The sequence below is a fragment of the Ammospiza caudacuta genome, chromosome 7, assembly GCF_027887145.1.
Source record: "Ammospiza caudacuta isolate bAmmCau1 chromosome 7, bAmmCau1.pri, whole genome shotgun sequence".
Lineage (NCBI taxonomy): Eukaryota > Metazoa > Chordata > Aves > Passeriformes > Passerellidae > Ammospiza > Ammospiza caudacuta.
In genome coordinates, this window is record NC_080599.1 from 5,292,679 (window position 1) to 5,307,217 (window position 14,539).

At 51.8% G+C, this 14,539-nt stretch overlaps 1 protein-coding gene across 1 annotated transcript; it reads right to left on the reverse strand.

Annotated features, from left to right (window-relative positions):
* Positions 1-7,123: 7,123 nt before the first annotated feature.
* Positions 7,124-9,592, reverse strand: LOC131560360 (serine/threonine-protein kinase pim-1-like; the record flags this gene model as incomplete). Its single annotated transcript, XM_058809048.1, has 5 exons — positions 7,124-7,235; positions 7,478-7,652; positions 8,286-8,652; positions 8,850-8,900; positions 9,011-9,592. Coding segments are annotated over 5 exons (1,287 nt in total), but the record flags the coding sequence as incomplete, so codon positions are not given.
* Between the last annotated feature and the right edge of the window lie 4,947 nt (positions 9,593-14,539).

The window sequence follows — 14,539 nt, forward strand, 5'->3', positions numbered from 1 at the left end:
GGGAGCTGGGCAGGGGACACAGCCAGGACAGGGGACCCCACCTGACCCCGGGCATACCCCAGACCACAGCACATCATGCTCAGGGTATGAAGGGGGGAACAGGGAGGAAGGGGGGAATTTTGGAGGGAGGGCTTTTGCTTTCCCAGGGAACACTTAGGCAAGAGGGGGCCCTGTTTCACCAGTGGGCAGGGTCACTACCAAAGACACAGACACCAACTGAAGGAATTGTGTCATTTATATCATGCACAGCTGCAGAGATTTACAAAAGGATATGCTCAGCAAAGCACATCCTCATTAGCAAAGAATTACAAAAGAAGCTCAGCAATTCATCATAAGCCATCATTACATTTTGATGACCAATCCTTTGGTGAAACACCAGAGGTGTTTGTGGCAGACAAAGATTCTGGCTGACAATCAAGGTATACCTTACAGACATCAGGAGTACTTTAGCGACACCGTTCTTCATTGTTTTTTCCTCAATCTCATTTGAGTTAGGAACAAGAATTCTGTTGTCCATGGAGCTGGCACCTTTTTAATTCCAGAATAATGCCCCGAAGCCCTTTGCTGTTCAGCTTTACCATGCTGTCTGTGGCTAACAAGGCCTGGGGGAGCCCTTTCCCCTCTGGCTGGAAGGGGCTGGGTCCCAGTCCCTGAGGGGCACCCAGGCTCCTGGATGGAATTCCTGTGCAAGTCCCTCAGTGTCACAGCAGCCTTCACATGGAGCCCCGTGGATCAGAGCATTTTCCACAGGGGCCCTTGGGGCAAACAGGGAGATTTGGTCTGGCAGGATGTGTAAAACAACATCCTGTCAGATCTACTTGTTCTCACACAGAATCCCTGGCTGCAGGGACACATTCCCATTGTTCCTGCCCAGGGTTCAGGACTCAGAGTTGTCTTTCCCAGGAGCTGCTCCTTCAGCTGCCTTGGGAGGGCCATTTGGCCTCCAGACCCACACTCTGGCTCCATTATCAGGGCTGCTGGATCCAAACCCTTTATCTCCACAAACGGTGGTGACTGGAGCTGGATCTCCTTTTTGCAAAATCGTTCTTAAAATTGCAAGATCAGTAATTGTGCTACCCTGTCATGGGGTTGAATAATCCAATCCTGGTCACTATAGTTTAACAGAATTACTGTAATTTCTCCTGGATATTCTGCATCAATTCCTCCTGCCATGACAGGAACACTTTGCAAGGCCAAGCTCGAAGGGAGCAGTTTCCAAAGCAAAGTGTCCTGGAGGAATCTGAATTCCTGTTTTGGTATTGATAGCTCTCATTTGCTTTGAATTTCTCCTCATTAATTCCAATGCATGAAGGCCCAGCCCTGCAGCCTCTGGGCTGGCCCTGCCAGGGGCTATCACAGCCAGAACAATTTCCCAGGCAGCCCAAGTCTCACTGCCCAGGGTTGGATTTGCAAATTGGGGGCAGCCGTGCACAGCCAGGGCGTTTCCATTTCCCCCGTGGACCATTGTGAAGGGCATGGAGCACATCTGGGAGATGGGTTCTCCATTGGCAAAGGTTCCATCTCCTCATTTTTTACACTGCTCTTTTAACAACCTGTTCAACCAGTCCTGCAGCTTGTGCATAGTCTGGTACATGAAAAACCCTGCAGGCTTAATCACTGTATTTTTCACAGGAACAGACAAAGCACTCTGCTTCACAGTATCAGCAAACCCTGTAAAAATAGCCAATTTCCTCCCTTTCTCCCTTTTTCATTGTATACAATCTCACAAAGTTGGCCACTGACATTAAGGTCCTGGCCAATCCTGTTCTGTAGGGTACTCAGTGTTACATCCCTCAGCACCCAAAGCTACCAAATTAGCATTGTCAGCACTACTTCACATTATGATAATTTTATATGTAGACAGTGATAGAGAAATATAGATATAGATTGATATGGACATATATAAAAGATAAATATATATATTAAGGTCTTATTATCCTATAAATATATATATATAGTTATTTATTATATTAATATTTCACTTGCACAAATGCATCTGAGCTCCAGATTAGAACCTTCTTCTGTTGCTCCATGTGGGAGCATTCCAACAATCATTGTTCCTTCTGAAGGTGCTGTTTCCAATGTACTCTTAACAAATTCATCTTTGTCTGCCCAAACCCACAAGGTCTTTTCCTATTCCATTTACAATTTTTGGGTGCATTTGAAGCCATCCAGGGGTGCAGCTTCTTTTACCCGACTGCCCCACTGCTCCCATGGGGTTCCAACCTCAGCCCACTCCAGAGCCAGGGAACTCCAGGGAAGGGCTTCCCAGCTGGGAATTTCTGATGGCACTGATTCCTCACATTGACACCGAACAAGTGACATTTTGTCGGGATCTGGCCAGACTGTGCCAGTTTTGTTTTACCAGTGGGCAGGGTCAGCAGCAGAGACACAGACTCCAGCTGAAGGAATCAGTGTCATTTCCTGCAGTTCAGAGCAGCAAAGAATCACAAAAGGAGCAGCTCAGCAATGCACCCAACCATCCCCACCAAAGATTGCCTGCAGTGATGAACAAAGATCCAGCAGCATTTACCCTCAGCCTTTACCATCCCCCAGACCCACACAGCAGCTGGGGAAGCTGTCACAGCCAAGGGCTGCAGAGCCACTCCTGGCACTGGAAATTCCTGCAGGTGCCTCCAGCCCCAGGTGAGGCTCCAACCCCGCTGGGAGAGGGCCCAGCTCTGACGGTGCTGAATGAACAAACTGACAGCACTGCTAGTGTGGTAACATCTGCTTTCATCCTCCTCTTGGGTCCCTCCCAAAGCCTGGCCAGGGCTCAAGGAGGAACCAAGGGAGGTAACTTTGACCATACAGCCCCAAACAAAGCCAGATGTCAGATTTCATGCCTTTGTCTGGCTTCTAAATACACAAAGGTCAATACATGTTTCACTGAGGAGTGGCTACATCTATCACAGTGCTAATAACTATGCATATTTCATCAGGGAGCAGATACAAAGATAACCTTTGCTTGGAAGGTTCATCCAGAGGCCACCTTTGGCTCAGGGCCTGCTGTCCAGGCCTCACTCAGGGCTGGTGTCCAGGCCTTGGCACTTCAGGGACGTGCTTTAGTGCTGGGCTTGGCACTGCTGGGTGAGCGGCTGCACTGGCTGAGCTCAGAGGGCTTTTCCAACAGAAAGGATTCTGTGATTCCATGATTCTATCCACTGCATTCAGCTGGGGCTATTTTAGCAGCATTCCTTGTAAGGTTTTCTGTGTTGCTGTTTAGGTGGCCTGGAAAGGCCCAGGGATGGCCTTGGAGAGCCGACGCTTCAAAGGACGAGGAGAGACTTCTGATCTTGTCTCGGTCTTGGTGTTTATTAATTGTTTATCTAAAAGATTTTCTTTCAGCCCGACAGAGGTCTGCACAGCAAGTCAGCCATGGGCACACTCCCGAAGCCCCCGGGCGGTCACTTATCTTTATACCCTAAGTTACGTGTACAATATTTATCATTTTTCTCCAATACTTTCTACCCTTATTAACCGGTGCACTTTTAGTAATGACCAATCCCAAAGTGCCACCACCGCCACAGAAGATGGAGGCCAAGAAGAAGAAGAAGAAGGACAGGACACGCCCCAATTCCTCCATCTTACTTCTTTAGACCCCCCTGTACCAAAATCCTAAACCCTGTGTTTTACACTCTAATTAACTTATCCCTTCACCATTCACCCAGTGGAATCCTCCCAGTCCTCATACAGGTCTCATCTCCTGTGTAGGATCAAAATCCTGCCACCAGACACTTCTGGCAACATTCCAGGATTCCCGAGCCCCCCAAGGGTGGTCTCGGCCTCTCTGCACCTCCATCCTGAGGTGCTGAGATCCCACATTCCTTTGCTCCAAAAGTTCCCTCTTGCCCAGCTCTTGTGGCCTGAGGCTTCAGCTCCTTCAGCTCCTGGTGCTGAGCTGCTCATGCTGAACGAGACGGCTCAGAGAGAAGAACACAGTCCGTGCAATTCCTTCTGGGACACGGAGAGGGGAGGCTGTGCAAACAGGAGCATTGTTTGCTGTGGCCTCCTCCTCTGCCCTTCACACCTTTCAGCGCTTTGAACCAGCCAAGAGCTTTCTCCAAGAGTGCAATGGAGCAGCTGTTCCTGCTCCCAGGCCTGGCTCTCTCCAGTCTCTGCCCTTGCCTGCTTCTGTCCCTCTTGCTGTGCCCTCTGTTCCCCCAGGGCTCGCTGGCTGCTGCCCAGGACTGTGGCACTGGCACAGATCCAGTGCTCCAGAGCCTCCTTTCTGTGCCCTTGCAGCTGCCTGGGCACAGCAGCCTTTTCCATCTGGAAGCTCCCCATGCACAGGGAGTGCCCAGCTCCATTCCTTGCACAGCCTCCAGGAGCCCAGGGCTGCCATCTCCAGTCCCTGCTGGCCCTGGGGGCTCCCAGGTGCCTCAGGCTGCTGTGACACTGCTGCACACGGGAGGGAAGAGGGGCAGGGGCTGTGCTCAAAGTCAGCTCCATCTGCTGCTGCTGCTGCTGCTGCTGCTGCTGCTGTGGGGTCATTTGTGCAGCCCCGGCCCAGAGTCAGGGATCAGATCCTGCCAGTCTCTTCCAGCCCTGGCTGCTCAGAGTTTGGGCCTGGGAGCCTCAGGTGACCAAAGGCAGCTGCTGCTGGTGCCTCTGTGTGCCCGTGTTCATCAGTGCTGCTCCATCAGTCTGTGCCCAGCAACGGGGAAAAGCCTCAGCCCTGCAGGGCCAGGAGCTGCTGGGCTCTGCCTGAGCAGCTCAGCCAGCAGGAAGGGAGCTGCTCCACACGGGAATCAGGAGCAAAGGACATTCCTTTGATAGGACAGGTTTTCTATTTAAAGGAAAGAAAAGGAAAAAGGAAAAAAAATTGATAAATTGTAAAAGATAAGAATAAAATCCAAGTGTTAGTGAAAAAAAACCCATAGAATTAATGAAAAAAACAAAACATAAATGCCAAGTTACATTCTTTGCATTAAGAGGTAAATGATCTTTTTAAAAAGACAACTCAGTTATTTACATATTAAATGCGCTGATGGCATGCATCCATCTTTTTGATCTCAAAAGCCTCTTAAAATATTTTGGGCTTTGTTTCCAATATTGGTATTTGAATTTGTGGTCAAAGCAAGAGGAAATTGCTTTGTGCCCTTCCAGCTCCAAGCAGGGCTGGGAATGGAAACACTGTCAAACCCCAAATCCTTTAGAAGATGACCTTCCTTCTCACCCTGCAAATGAGCTACACATTCCTTTTGAAACTGTCAGGGATTTCTTAGAGACACAAAGTCTCACTTACGGCTTTTTGCTCTGGTTTGGCAGTGCAGAAGGGCAATTCTCCATCCACCAGCTCCAGACTGCACTGCCTCAGGAGCACGGCCCACTCGCCAGCTTTGGCCCACTCGTGGCACTTCTAGAGGAGGAAGAAAGTGCAATTGCACAATTCCAGCCAATCAAGAAGGAAGAATGGGACACACAAAACACCCTGTACAGATCCAGGTGTTCAGCTGGGACTGTGGAGAGTTTGGGTCCTTGCCAATTGGATGTGTGTCCCCAGCTGCAATCTCTGGGCCTGCAGCAGGGTCTCACTCACCTGCCAAAGCAGAAAGCTCATGCGCTGTGCTCACAATGGGTTCGTCTGATGCAGAGCTGTCAGAGCAATGTGAGGGCAGAGCCAGCCCAGCTGGGCCCAGGGCTGAGCCCAGCAGAGCCCTGGCAGAGCCCAGAGCAGCCTCAACCACCCACAGAGCCCGGCTGCAAGGAGAGAAAGCAGAAACTGCCCGTCAGCTGAGGGCTCCTGTGCCCTTGTGCCAAGGCCTGCGGTGCCCAGGCCATGCTGGCTGTGCCCAGAGCTGTGCCCAGAGCTGCCCATCCCTGCTGCCTTTGGCAGCAGAGCAGGAGGGCAGAACATGTGCCCACCCTGCAGCCAGCCACGGCACATCCAGCCCTCAGCAGCTGCCCAGAGCAGGATGCTCCTGTGCTCGCTGCCAGCTCCCAAAAGCTCTGATCCCACCCTGCCAAGCACACAGGGACCCACCTCACGCCAGCCACGGCTGGAAGAAAAGCTGCTCCCAAACCATGGCCTCAGCCTTCTCCAAGGGCACGGCCCATCCACGCCACAGCTGCTCCCCAGCACTTCCCAATCCACACTGGACCACCTTGAACGCTTCCTCTGGAAAAACAAACAACACATTATTGAAAAGAGATTAGAGACAAAAAGAGAAAACAAGAAAAACAGTAAAAACTCTTATCTCTGTCAGGGCCTTGAGGAAGGCCAAACCCCCACATGCTAGGGAAAAACCCATCCATGGGTGAGGGAAGCCCACACTTTCTCTCTTCCCCCCTGCACTGCCCCCCAAAATCACGGTGACCCCAAAGCAAACAAGGGCAGTGGAGCAGCCCAAGCCCTTTCTTGCCTGTACAGCAAAGCAGCTGTGCACAGGTTCTGGAGTCCCATCTCTGCTCCCACCATGGGGGTTTGTTTGTGTCAGGCTGGCTGCCCCAGCCCCAGCCCCAGCTAGGGCATAGTGGGTGCTGGGGGCTGTTGGCAGGGCCAGGAGCCCACTCCCATTTCGTACCCACCCCAGCCAATCCCCCCTGCCCTGCCAAAAGCAGCTGGGCAGCCACTGAAGAATGAGTTGCATCTGCCCCAGCAAAGGGGAAGCCTTTGGTTCCCAGCCAGGCTGGGCAATGCCCAAACCGGAGAGCATCCCCCTGCATGTGGACTCATCTGCAAATTCACTGTGGAGCCTGGCTTTGAAGAAGGTGCCAGAATCAAACTCCATCATCTTCAGCTGGCCAGGCTAAGGAAGAGCTTGTCATCCTTGGTGTCATCCTCACTCTCTCCAGCAGCAGCATCCCCACCCGGTACAGCTTCTCCAGGGGCTCCTTCTCCTTCCCTGGGGGCAGATCAGGCTCTCAGGGCTCTGCGCAGGGCCCCAGCTGTCAGGGAACCAGGACAAGCAAAACCAGCTTGGATGGAAGCCACCAGGGCTGGGCAGAGCAGCTCAGCTCCAGCACAAGGGCTGCGTGTTCCCATCCCATGACCCCGGTGCAGTGACACAGGCAGCACAAAAAGGGCTGGGTTCCTTTGCTTCTGATTGCCAAGGCATGTGTGGAGCTGGAACTTTCCAGGGCCCTGGATCAAAGTGTGCCTGTGGCTCTCTCCCTTCGTCTAGGGCAGATGAATATCCTGCATCCAAGGATGACAGAACAGGTCTTCTAATGAGGGCCTTTCCAAGTCCAGCATGGATAAACACCGCCTGATCAGATCTTGGCACTCTGGGCAGAGAAACCAGAAACCACCAGTTAGTTGGAGAAGGCTCCTATCGGCTTTGCCCCACCATTCCAATGCCCAGGCCATGCTGGATGTGCTCAAAGCTCGGCCTGAACTTTCCCATCAACTCCCTGTTTTGGAGGAGAGCAGGACATGTGCCACAGCAGCTGCCAGTGCAGGATGCTCACGAGCCCACTGCTGTCTCCCAGTACTGGAATTCCCCCCATGCCCAGAGATGAGGATCCATCTTGAGAGAGCTGTTGTGGCAGTGAGAGCTGATGGTCCCAGCTGATGTTCTGGCCCCTCCTGAAAGGGTGCTCCCCGCAGACCATCTGGTGCAGCAGGATGCCCAGGGACCAGATGGTAGCTGGCTTGCCATAGTACCAGCCAAAGTGGGTCCATTCCGGGGGGCTGTATGACCGTGTTCCTATGGAATACAGATGGAGTTCATCAGGGGGATGCTGCTGCTCCCAGAGCCTGGCCCCAGCATCCCTGGGCATGTGGGGGCTGCCTCAGTGGCACACAGGGTGAGCATTGCCCTCTCATCAGCACCTGGGACTTGTGTACAGACTTGGGGTTGGAAAAGAAACCTCTAGTGTTTCAAGGGGGCAGTGGAAGCCCTGGCAAGGCCTGACCATAACAAGGAAGAACCCACCCAGTGCTGGGAAAAACCATGCTCTCATCCTCCCTGCCTGCATTGCCCCAAAAAACATTATGAACCCCAACAGACCAGGTGAGTGGAGCAGTCCAAGCCCTTTCTCACCTGCACACCAAACCGGCTGGGCACAGGTTCCGGTCCCCCCTCTCTGCTACCCCCACCCACGGGTGTTTTGGTTTGGCTGGCTGCCCCAGCACCAGTTCTGGGCAGAGTGGGGGGCAAAGGCTGCCTGCAGGGCTGGAAGATGGCTACCCACTCAGCCCTGAGTATCAAAAGAAACTCAGCTGAAGACTCAGTGCCATGAAGGGCCGCAAAAGAGAGAATCCCTGCTGCCACAGCCAGCTTGGGCTGGGAGATGTTGGGTCATGAGATGCTGGGCCCAGGAGCCCTGCGTGGGCTCACCTGCAAAGTGAGTGTAGACTGTGTCCTGCAGGTAGGTGCCACAGCCAAAGTCAATCAGTTTGGCCTGCCCGGTGTCCAGGTCAACCAGGATGTTCCCTGGTTTGATGTCGCGGTGCAGCACCCCACAGCTGGTGCAGTGCTGCACGGCCTCCAGCACCTGGCGGAACAGCTCCCACGCCTCCTCCTCGGGCAGGAACCGCCGTGCCCGAATGAAACGATGCAGGTCCTGACACCGCTTTGGCCGCTCCAGCACCATCACGATGTCCTTGGGGAGCTCAAGCCACTCCAGCAGCTGGACCACACCGGGGAAGCCAGTGGACACCTTGGCCAGCAGCACAATCTCCAGGGGTGCGCTGGTGCCGTCGGGCTGCGGGAGGAGCACGATGCCGTCAGTGGGGCTGATGCCGTGCCAGGCCTGGGGAAGCCCTCAGCCAGCCCGGGATGCTCTGCGCCCTGCACTGGTCCCACGCCCGCTCTCCCTCGGGGTGTCCTGGCAGCTCCCACCCTGCCGGGCTTCGGCTCATCCCCGGCCGGCAGCCCCGGCTGCTGGCCCCGCTCACTCACCAGCTCGCCCCAGTGCAGGACGCGGTTCCGTGGCACCCTTTTGATGGCCACCTGCAAGTCAAGGGGAGCAGCGGGCTCAGCTCGCCGCCTGCCCTGCCCAGCCCCATCCTCTGCCCTTCTCCTCCTCCTCCTCCGCCCCCTCCTCCTTGTCCGCCGCTCACCGGGGCGCCGTCCGAGAGCCGCGTGGCCGCGAATACGCTGCCGAAGCCGCCGCGCCCCAGCAGCGAACCCAGCCTGTACTGCTCCTTCAGGCCCTGCTGCGTCTTCCCTGCGGGCGGGACGCGGCGGTCAGCGCTCGGCCCGGGGCCAGCAACGGCCCCCGAGCGCCCCTCACCCACCCCGGGCCGGCCATGCCCCGGCGTTCGCTCTTCGGAACGCGGCACAGGAGGCTCGGGGCCGGCGGCCGCGCTGCCGAGAGGCGGAGCTCGGGCCGGGGAAACCGCAGCGGAGGCGGCGGGAGCGGCCGCGCCGCGTGTGTCCTCCGCAGGCCCCGGGAGAAGCCGGGGCCGAGGCCCGGGCCGGGGTCGGGACGGGACCCTGCGTCGCGTCCGGGGCCGGGCTCGGGCCAGGCGGAGCCGAAGGGCGGCGATGCCGCCCCCGCACCAGGCACTGATGCCCGCCCAGCAGCGCCACCGCCAGTACGGCCAGAGCCGGGCGGAGGCGAGACCGCGGCGGGACGGCCGGGGCCGGGCTCGGGTCAGCCCCGCCCGGGGCCGGGGGCGGGCCGGGGGCATGGCCCGGCCCGGCAGGGGAGAGGGAGGCGGGGAGAGGAGAGGGACGCCGGGCAAGGGACCCCGAGAGAAAGGTGCCCGACCGCGGGAAAGGGAGAGAGAGAGAAAGAAAGAGAAAGAGTGTTAGAGAATATCTGCTTTTGCTGCCGCCGCTGCTGCTGCCGCTGCTGCTGCCGCTGCAACTGAAGCACCGTGGCCGTTCGTCCCCATGTCCGTTCCCCGCTCGCCCCACGAGCCCCACGTTCGAGCCCCGCGTGCCCCGGGGACAGCCCCTCCGTCTGCCCAAACACGGGAACTTTGCAGCCTTGAGCCCAGATGCAGAGCCCTGACTCCTGCACATTGGCACAGCAATCCCCTGGCTCGCTGCTGTGCATTGTCCTTGCTGAGGGTCAAACACTGTTGGGCCACCTTCCCTTGGGGTAGGATTCCTACCTGACCCAAGCACCACACTTACATCTCCAGTGTTGCTTTCCAGTAAAAACAGGAGAAAGAAAACTGTGTGTGGCTCATGGTATTTTAAAGTGTCTAAAAATCCCTAAGTCACCAATCTTAGAGGTGAGGTGCATCTGGAATTACTGGATGGAGAGGTAGTGCAACATGGAAAAGGGGAGCATAGAAATTAACAGAGGAAAACATCTTGGATTGTTTCCTTCATTTTCATTTCCCTTCTGGAATGCTGTTTCAGTTTTCCAGGAATTTTCTCCTGTCTGCTCTTCCCAAGAATCTCTCATGGAGAACAAGGTCAAGCTTCTGTCACAAGATTTGCCACCAGGAAATTATGTCACTGGTGAAATTTTCATGATGACTGTTTGTGCTGGTTTAGGGCAAATTTTGGGAGGAAATCTCCAAAAGGGGTCCATCTAGAAAGAAGTTCAAGCAGTCCCTCCCCCTACTAGTTCAGGAAAAGACTTTCCTGGAGAAAAGTGAAAAAAAGCCCAGTTTATTTAACAAGTAAATATTCGCAAGCATGAAAAATGAACAACATTAAATAAAACCTTGGACAGTGCTGAAGAGATGGCAAATTCAGAAAGTCCTTTTTGTGGGTTGTAGTTGGCTCACTCGGTCTCTTCTAAGTCCCTCTGGTGCTGGAATGCAGCGTCCCAGAGCTCGGGGGGCCACAGGTGTGAGCTGCCAGTGTTTGTCTGGGTTTTCAGTCCAGAGCAGGTTTAAACAGTTCCAAGAAAAAGGAAAGTCACAGTCCAAAGAACTTCTCTTCCTAAGCTAGCTAAAACCACATTGCTAGACCTGGGCTGTGAAGGAATTGGGAAATTTCCAAATCTAGGTACTGGCGATCCCAGAAAACACCAGATCTGGATGGTGCTGGTGTCAGAACCTGCAGATTTCCAAATTTTGGCTTTCTGTGCCAGCAAATCACTGGACTTGGGCTGTGCCAGCACCAGGAAGTTTTCAGATCTGGGCACTGGTGCTGCCAGCAGATGTGGGTGGTGTCATTGCCAGCGACAGAAATCTGCCAGATTTGGGCTCTGCTGGCACTGGGAAATTTCCAAATCTGGGTTCTGGTTACATGAAACACAAGATGTGGGTGGTGCCAGACCCAGTAGCAGGAAGCTGCCACAGGTTTTGGATTTCTGTGCCAGTAAATTGCTGCACTTGGGCTGTGCCAAAATAGGGAAATTTCCAGATCTGGGCACTGGCAGTGCCAGCAAACAGCCCATTTCAGGCTCCAGGAAGGACTGGATCTGGATGCCTTCCTCTTTTATTTCCTTCTTTCCTTCCTTCTTTCTTGGGATCCTGCTGCCAGCAAACTCCAGATTGGGCGGTGCTGGCAAGGGGAAATTGCCAGGTTTTAGCTTTCTTTGCCAGCAAATTGCTGGACATGGGTGGTGCCAGAAGAGGGAAATTGCCAGATGTGGGCACTGGCAGTGCAAGCGCACATGAGATCTGGGTGGGGAATGTGCCACCACCAGGAAATTGCCAAATGTGAACTTTCAGTGCCAGCATATTGCTGGAATTATGCTGTGCAGTGTTTTGCGGAGAAAAGAAGAAACCTCACAACTTCATAAAAGTTGTAAAGCCCGGTATGCTTTTATTATGACGCGCTCCGGATGCAAGCCTCCCCAAAAAGGCAAGCGTACCCCTGAAGACTTTAGGTCTCCTTTTATCCCCCTTCCAAATGCATATTCATACAGTTTCACAATAAGTTCATACATATTCATTCCGCATGACATTTAGCACCAGTTCTTCTTTATCAAAGGAATTTCTAGGCCGGGGCAAATTGACCTCGTGGTCTTTTCTGTTTTTCTTTCTCTGTCTCCTTGCTGTCTTGGCATGCGAGCTTTTCCTTCAGCTTTGGCCTCACAGACTTTTCACCTTTCTTAGACACTTCACCTAATTCACAATGGATCTTTACTCTGTCTCATTCCCCCCTTTCCTAGAAAATAAGTAAATTCTTTTACTTAATGAAAACCCTCACGACAATAAGTGTCTTTTAGTGCTTCACCATGTACGTTTGACAAAGATGTTAGTACAGCTATTCGTTGTAGCATTCTCCAGTTCCAAATTAACAATATAATAGATAATCCTAAGCTTATCCCAACTAATATTAGCAAAACTACAATGGGGTGGCACAACTTATTAAAGATTCCATTTGCAGTTGGTGACCACCCAAAGATCACATCCCACCAGTGATAATCTGCATTTTGTTCTATTCTTTGCAGAATTCTAGTTTTTTCTTTTGTATCATGTTGGACAGTAATTAAGGTTTTCTTTCCACTTTCTTGGATTTCTTTCAAGATTTGCTGTAGGTCTTGGTGCTTAATTAATTGTTTTACCAATGTAAGGTCCATCTCAATAGGGGTAGGTGATAATCTGTGATACATTGTATAATTGGTTTTAACCAGCTGGTGGGATGTCACTTGGTCTGAGTACAAAAATCACACCCAATAATCCTAACAAAATTACAAATACAGAAATTAGAATGATTTCTACTAGACAAAATAACATCATTGCTATCAATTTTTACAGCAGCACAGGCAGTTCTCAGGCATACACCCTTTTCCAGTATATACGAGCACAGTTTTCTGGTCAGTGACTGGATGAATTTCAAAGTGGCAAATACTCTGTTCAGTGTCTAGACACACATCTTGGGCATTAATAGTATTGCTTTCACAAATGAATCTCATTGTTTCTCTAGTAATGCAGGATTCTAAGTTTACTGTCTGCCCCTTTCCATTCATCTTTCGTGCCCACACTCTATGTTCTGAAGGATAGAGTATTGTTCTTTCATGGTTTAATCCTAGGGCAATGATGGGATGGATAACATAAACAGTGGCATTACGTATGGTAAGCACAAAGGCAGTGGCCACATTAGAAGCAGGATCATAGGTGAAATTCACCATAGTCTGCCAGGATTGAAACTTCCTTTCAATATCAATTGCATTATCCCACACAATTTCTTGAATTTTAGCTGGAAAATTACCTTCACCCCTTTCCCATATGATCAGAGCTGCTGTTGCTTGTATCCATAACTGTGCTTGTATACAACTGAAAGCTAAAGACACATTATCTTGTACTATACTAAGTGTTTCTACTATCAACTTGTGGTCTTGGTCCCCGGCCTTTTCATACTTCCTTACTTTGGCAGTACTTTTGAAATCTGTCACTGGCTAGTTCCTAATGCCAATAGAGATTACTATAAAGGCTGCTTCAATTTTGTTAGGCTACCTGCTGCAGTGGCCAGTTTATTCACCAGTATTTCTGAATCAATTCCATTTAAAACTCCTAATTTTGTCCCTAATATGCCAGTTAGATGTTTGTTATGGGGAACAGGAACTGCTTTCTGTCCATGACCATCCCTCCCTGCCAGAGGGATGTGCTGGGCTCACACTGCAAATTCATACACACTTCACAAGTGTATCTGACAGAGGTTTAGGTCATATTTGAGGCAGATGTTTGTTCTGAAATGTAGAGACCTCAGGGAATCTAACCTCTCCTTCCTCCTCCAAAGCACCTGATTTCCCAGATGTGTGGCAAGCAGGAATGTCTCTCCTGGTCTACAAAACTTCACCCACCTTGCCCCTTGCTGAGATCAAGCTGTGGACTGTGTTCAGGGCAGGTCCAAACCTCAAGTAAATAATGAAGGGGAAATCTGAAAGAAGAGCCTAAATTCATTGCAGTGCCTCAGAACAAACTGGGATCAGGTTTCTGCTACTTGAAACACTCAGCACAAAAGTGATGCTCAAAATCCTACAGCCTGCTGCTGAGCTCTGACGGGGGGGGTGGTCTCTGTACCTCTTTTAAGCAGAATCCAACTGCCTCAGACTGGGACAATCACTGATCCAAATCTCAATAGGAAAGGGATAGCTATAAGTAAAGAAAATCACCTTCCTTGCTTGGGTTAATTTACCACCTGCAGTTCAGCACCCTTTACCAGCCATTGCCTGGGTTTTCAGCCAATCAGCTTGGAAAATGATGTAAGGAAACTGATTTCTTGGTGTTCCTGGTTTTAGGCACCAGGAAGGCTGGCTCCTTACTTTCTTGTTCTGCTCCTGAGATATGCCTGTTTTTGTAACCATGTTGTCCAGCCCTCGAAGGAAGTTTTTTGGAAGGAGGAGCAGGCTGGTTGGATTTTTGAGATGTTAATTTGCATTATCAACTCCACACATTTGAGAGACCATTCTGGATTGAATAATAGCTGTTCTTCAGTCACATCCTTTACTATTGGGTAGAGTCTGAACTAGTAGGGGGTGTATAAGGCCCTGCTGTGGTAAAAAGTGCAGTGTCCACTTTGAATTCAAATGAAAGTCTGATAGCAACTCGAGCTCAAAGGCCGGTCACTTCTACAGGCTGTATCAAGGTGAAATTACACCAACAGTCTGATTCACTTAGGTTATCACAGACTTCCTGGTGTTCATATACACCAAGGGAGGTTCAGACACTAATTACATCTGGTCTCTCATAAGCCGTCCTTTTGATGACCTGGCACCCTACTTTGATTTC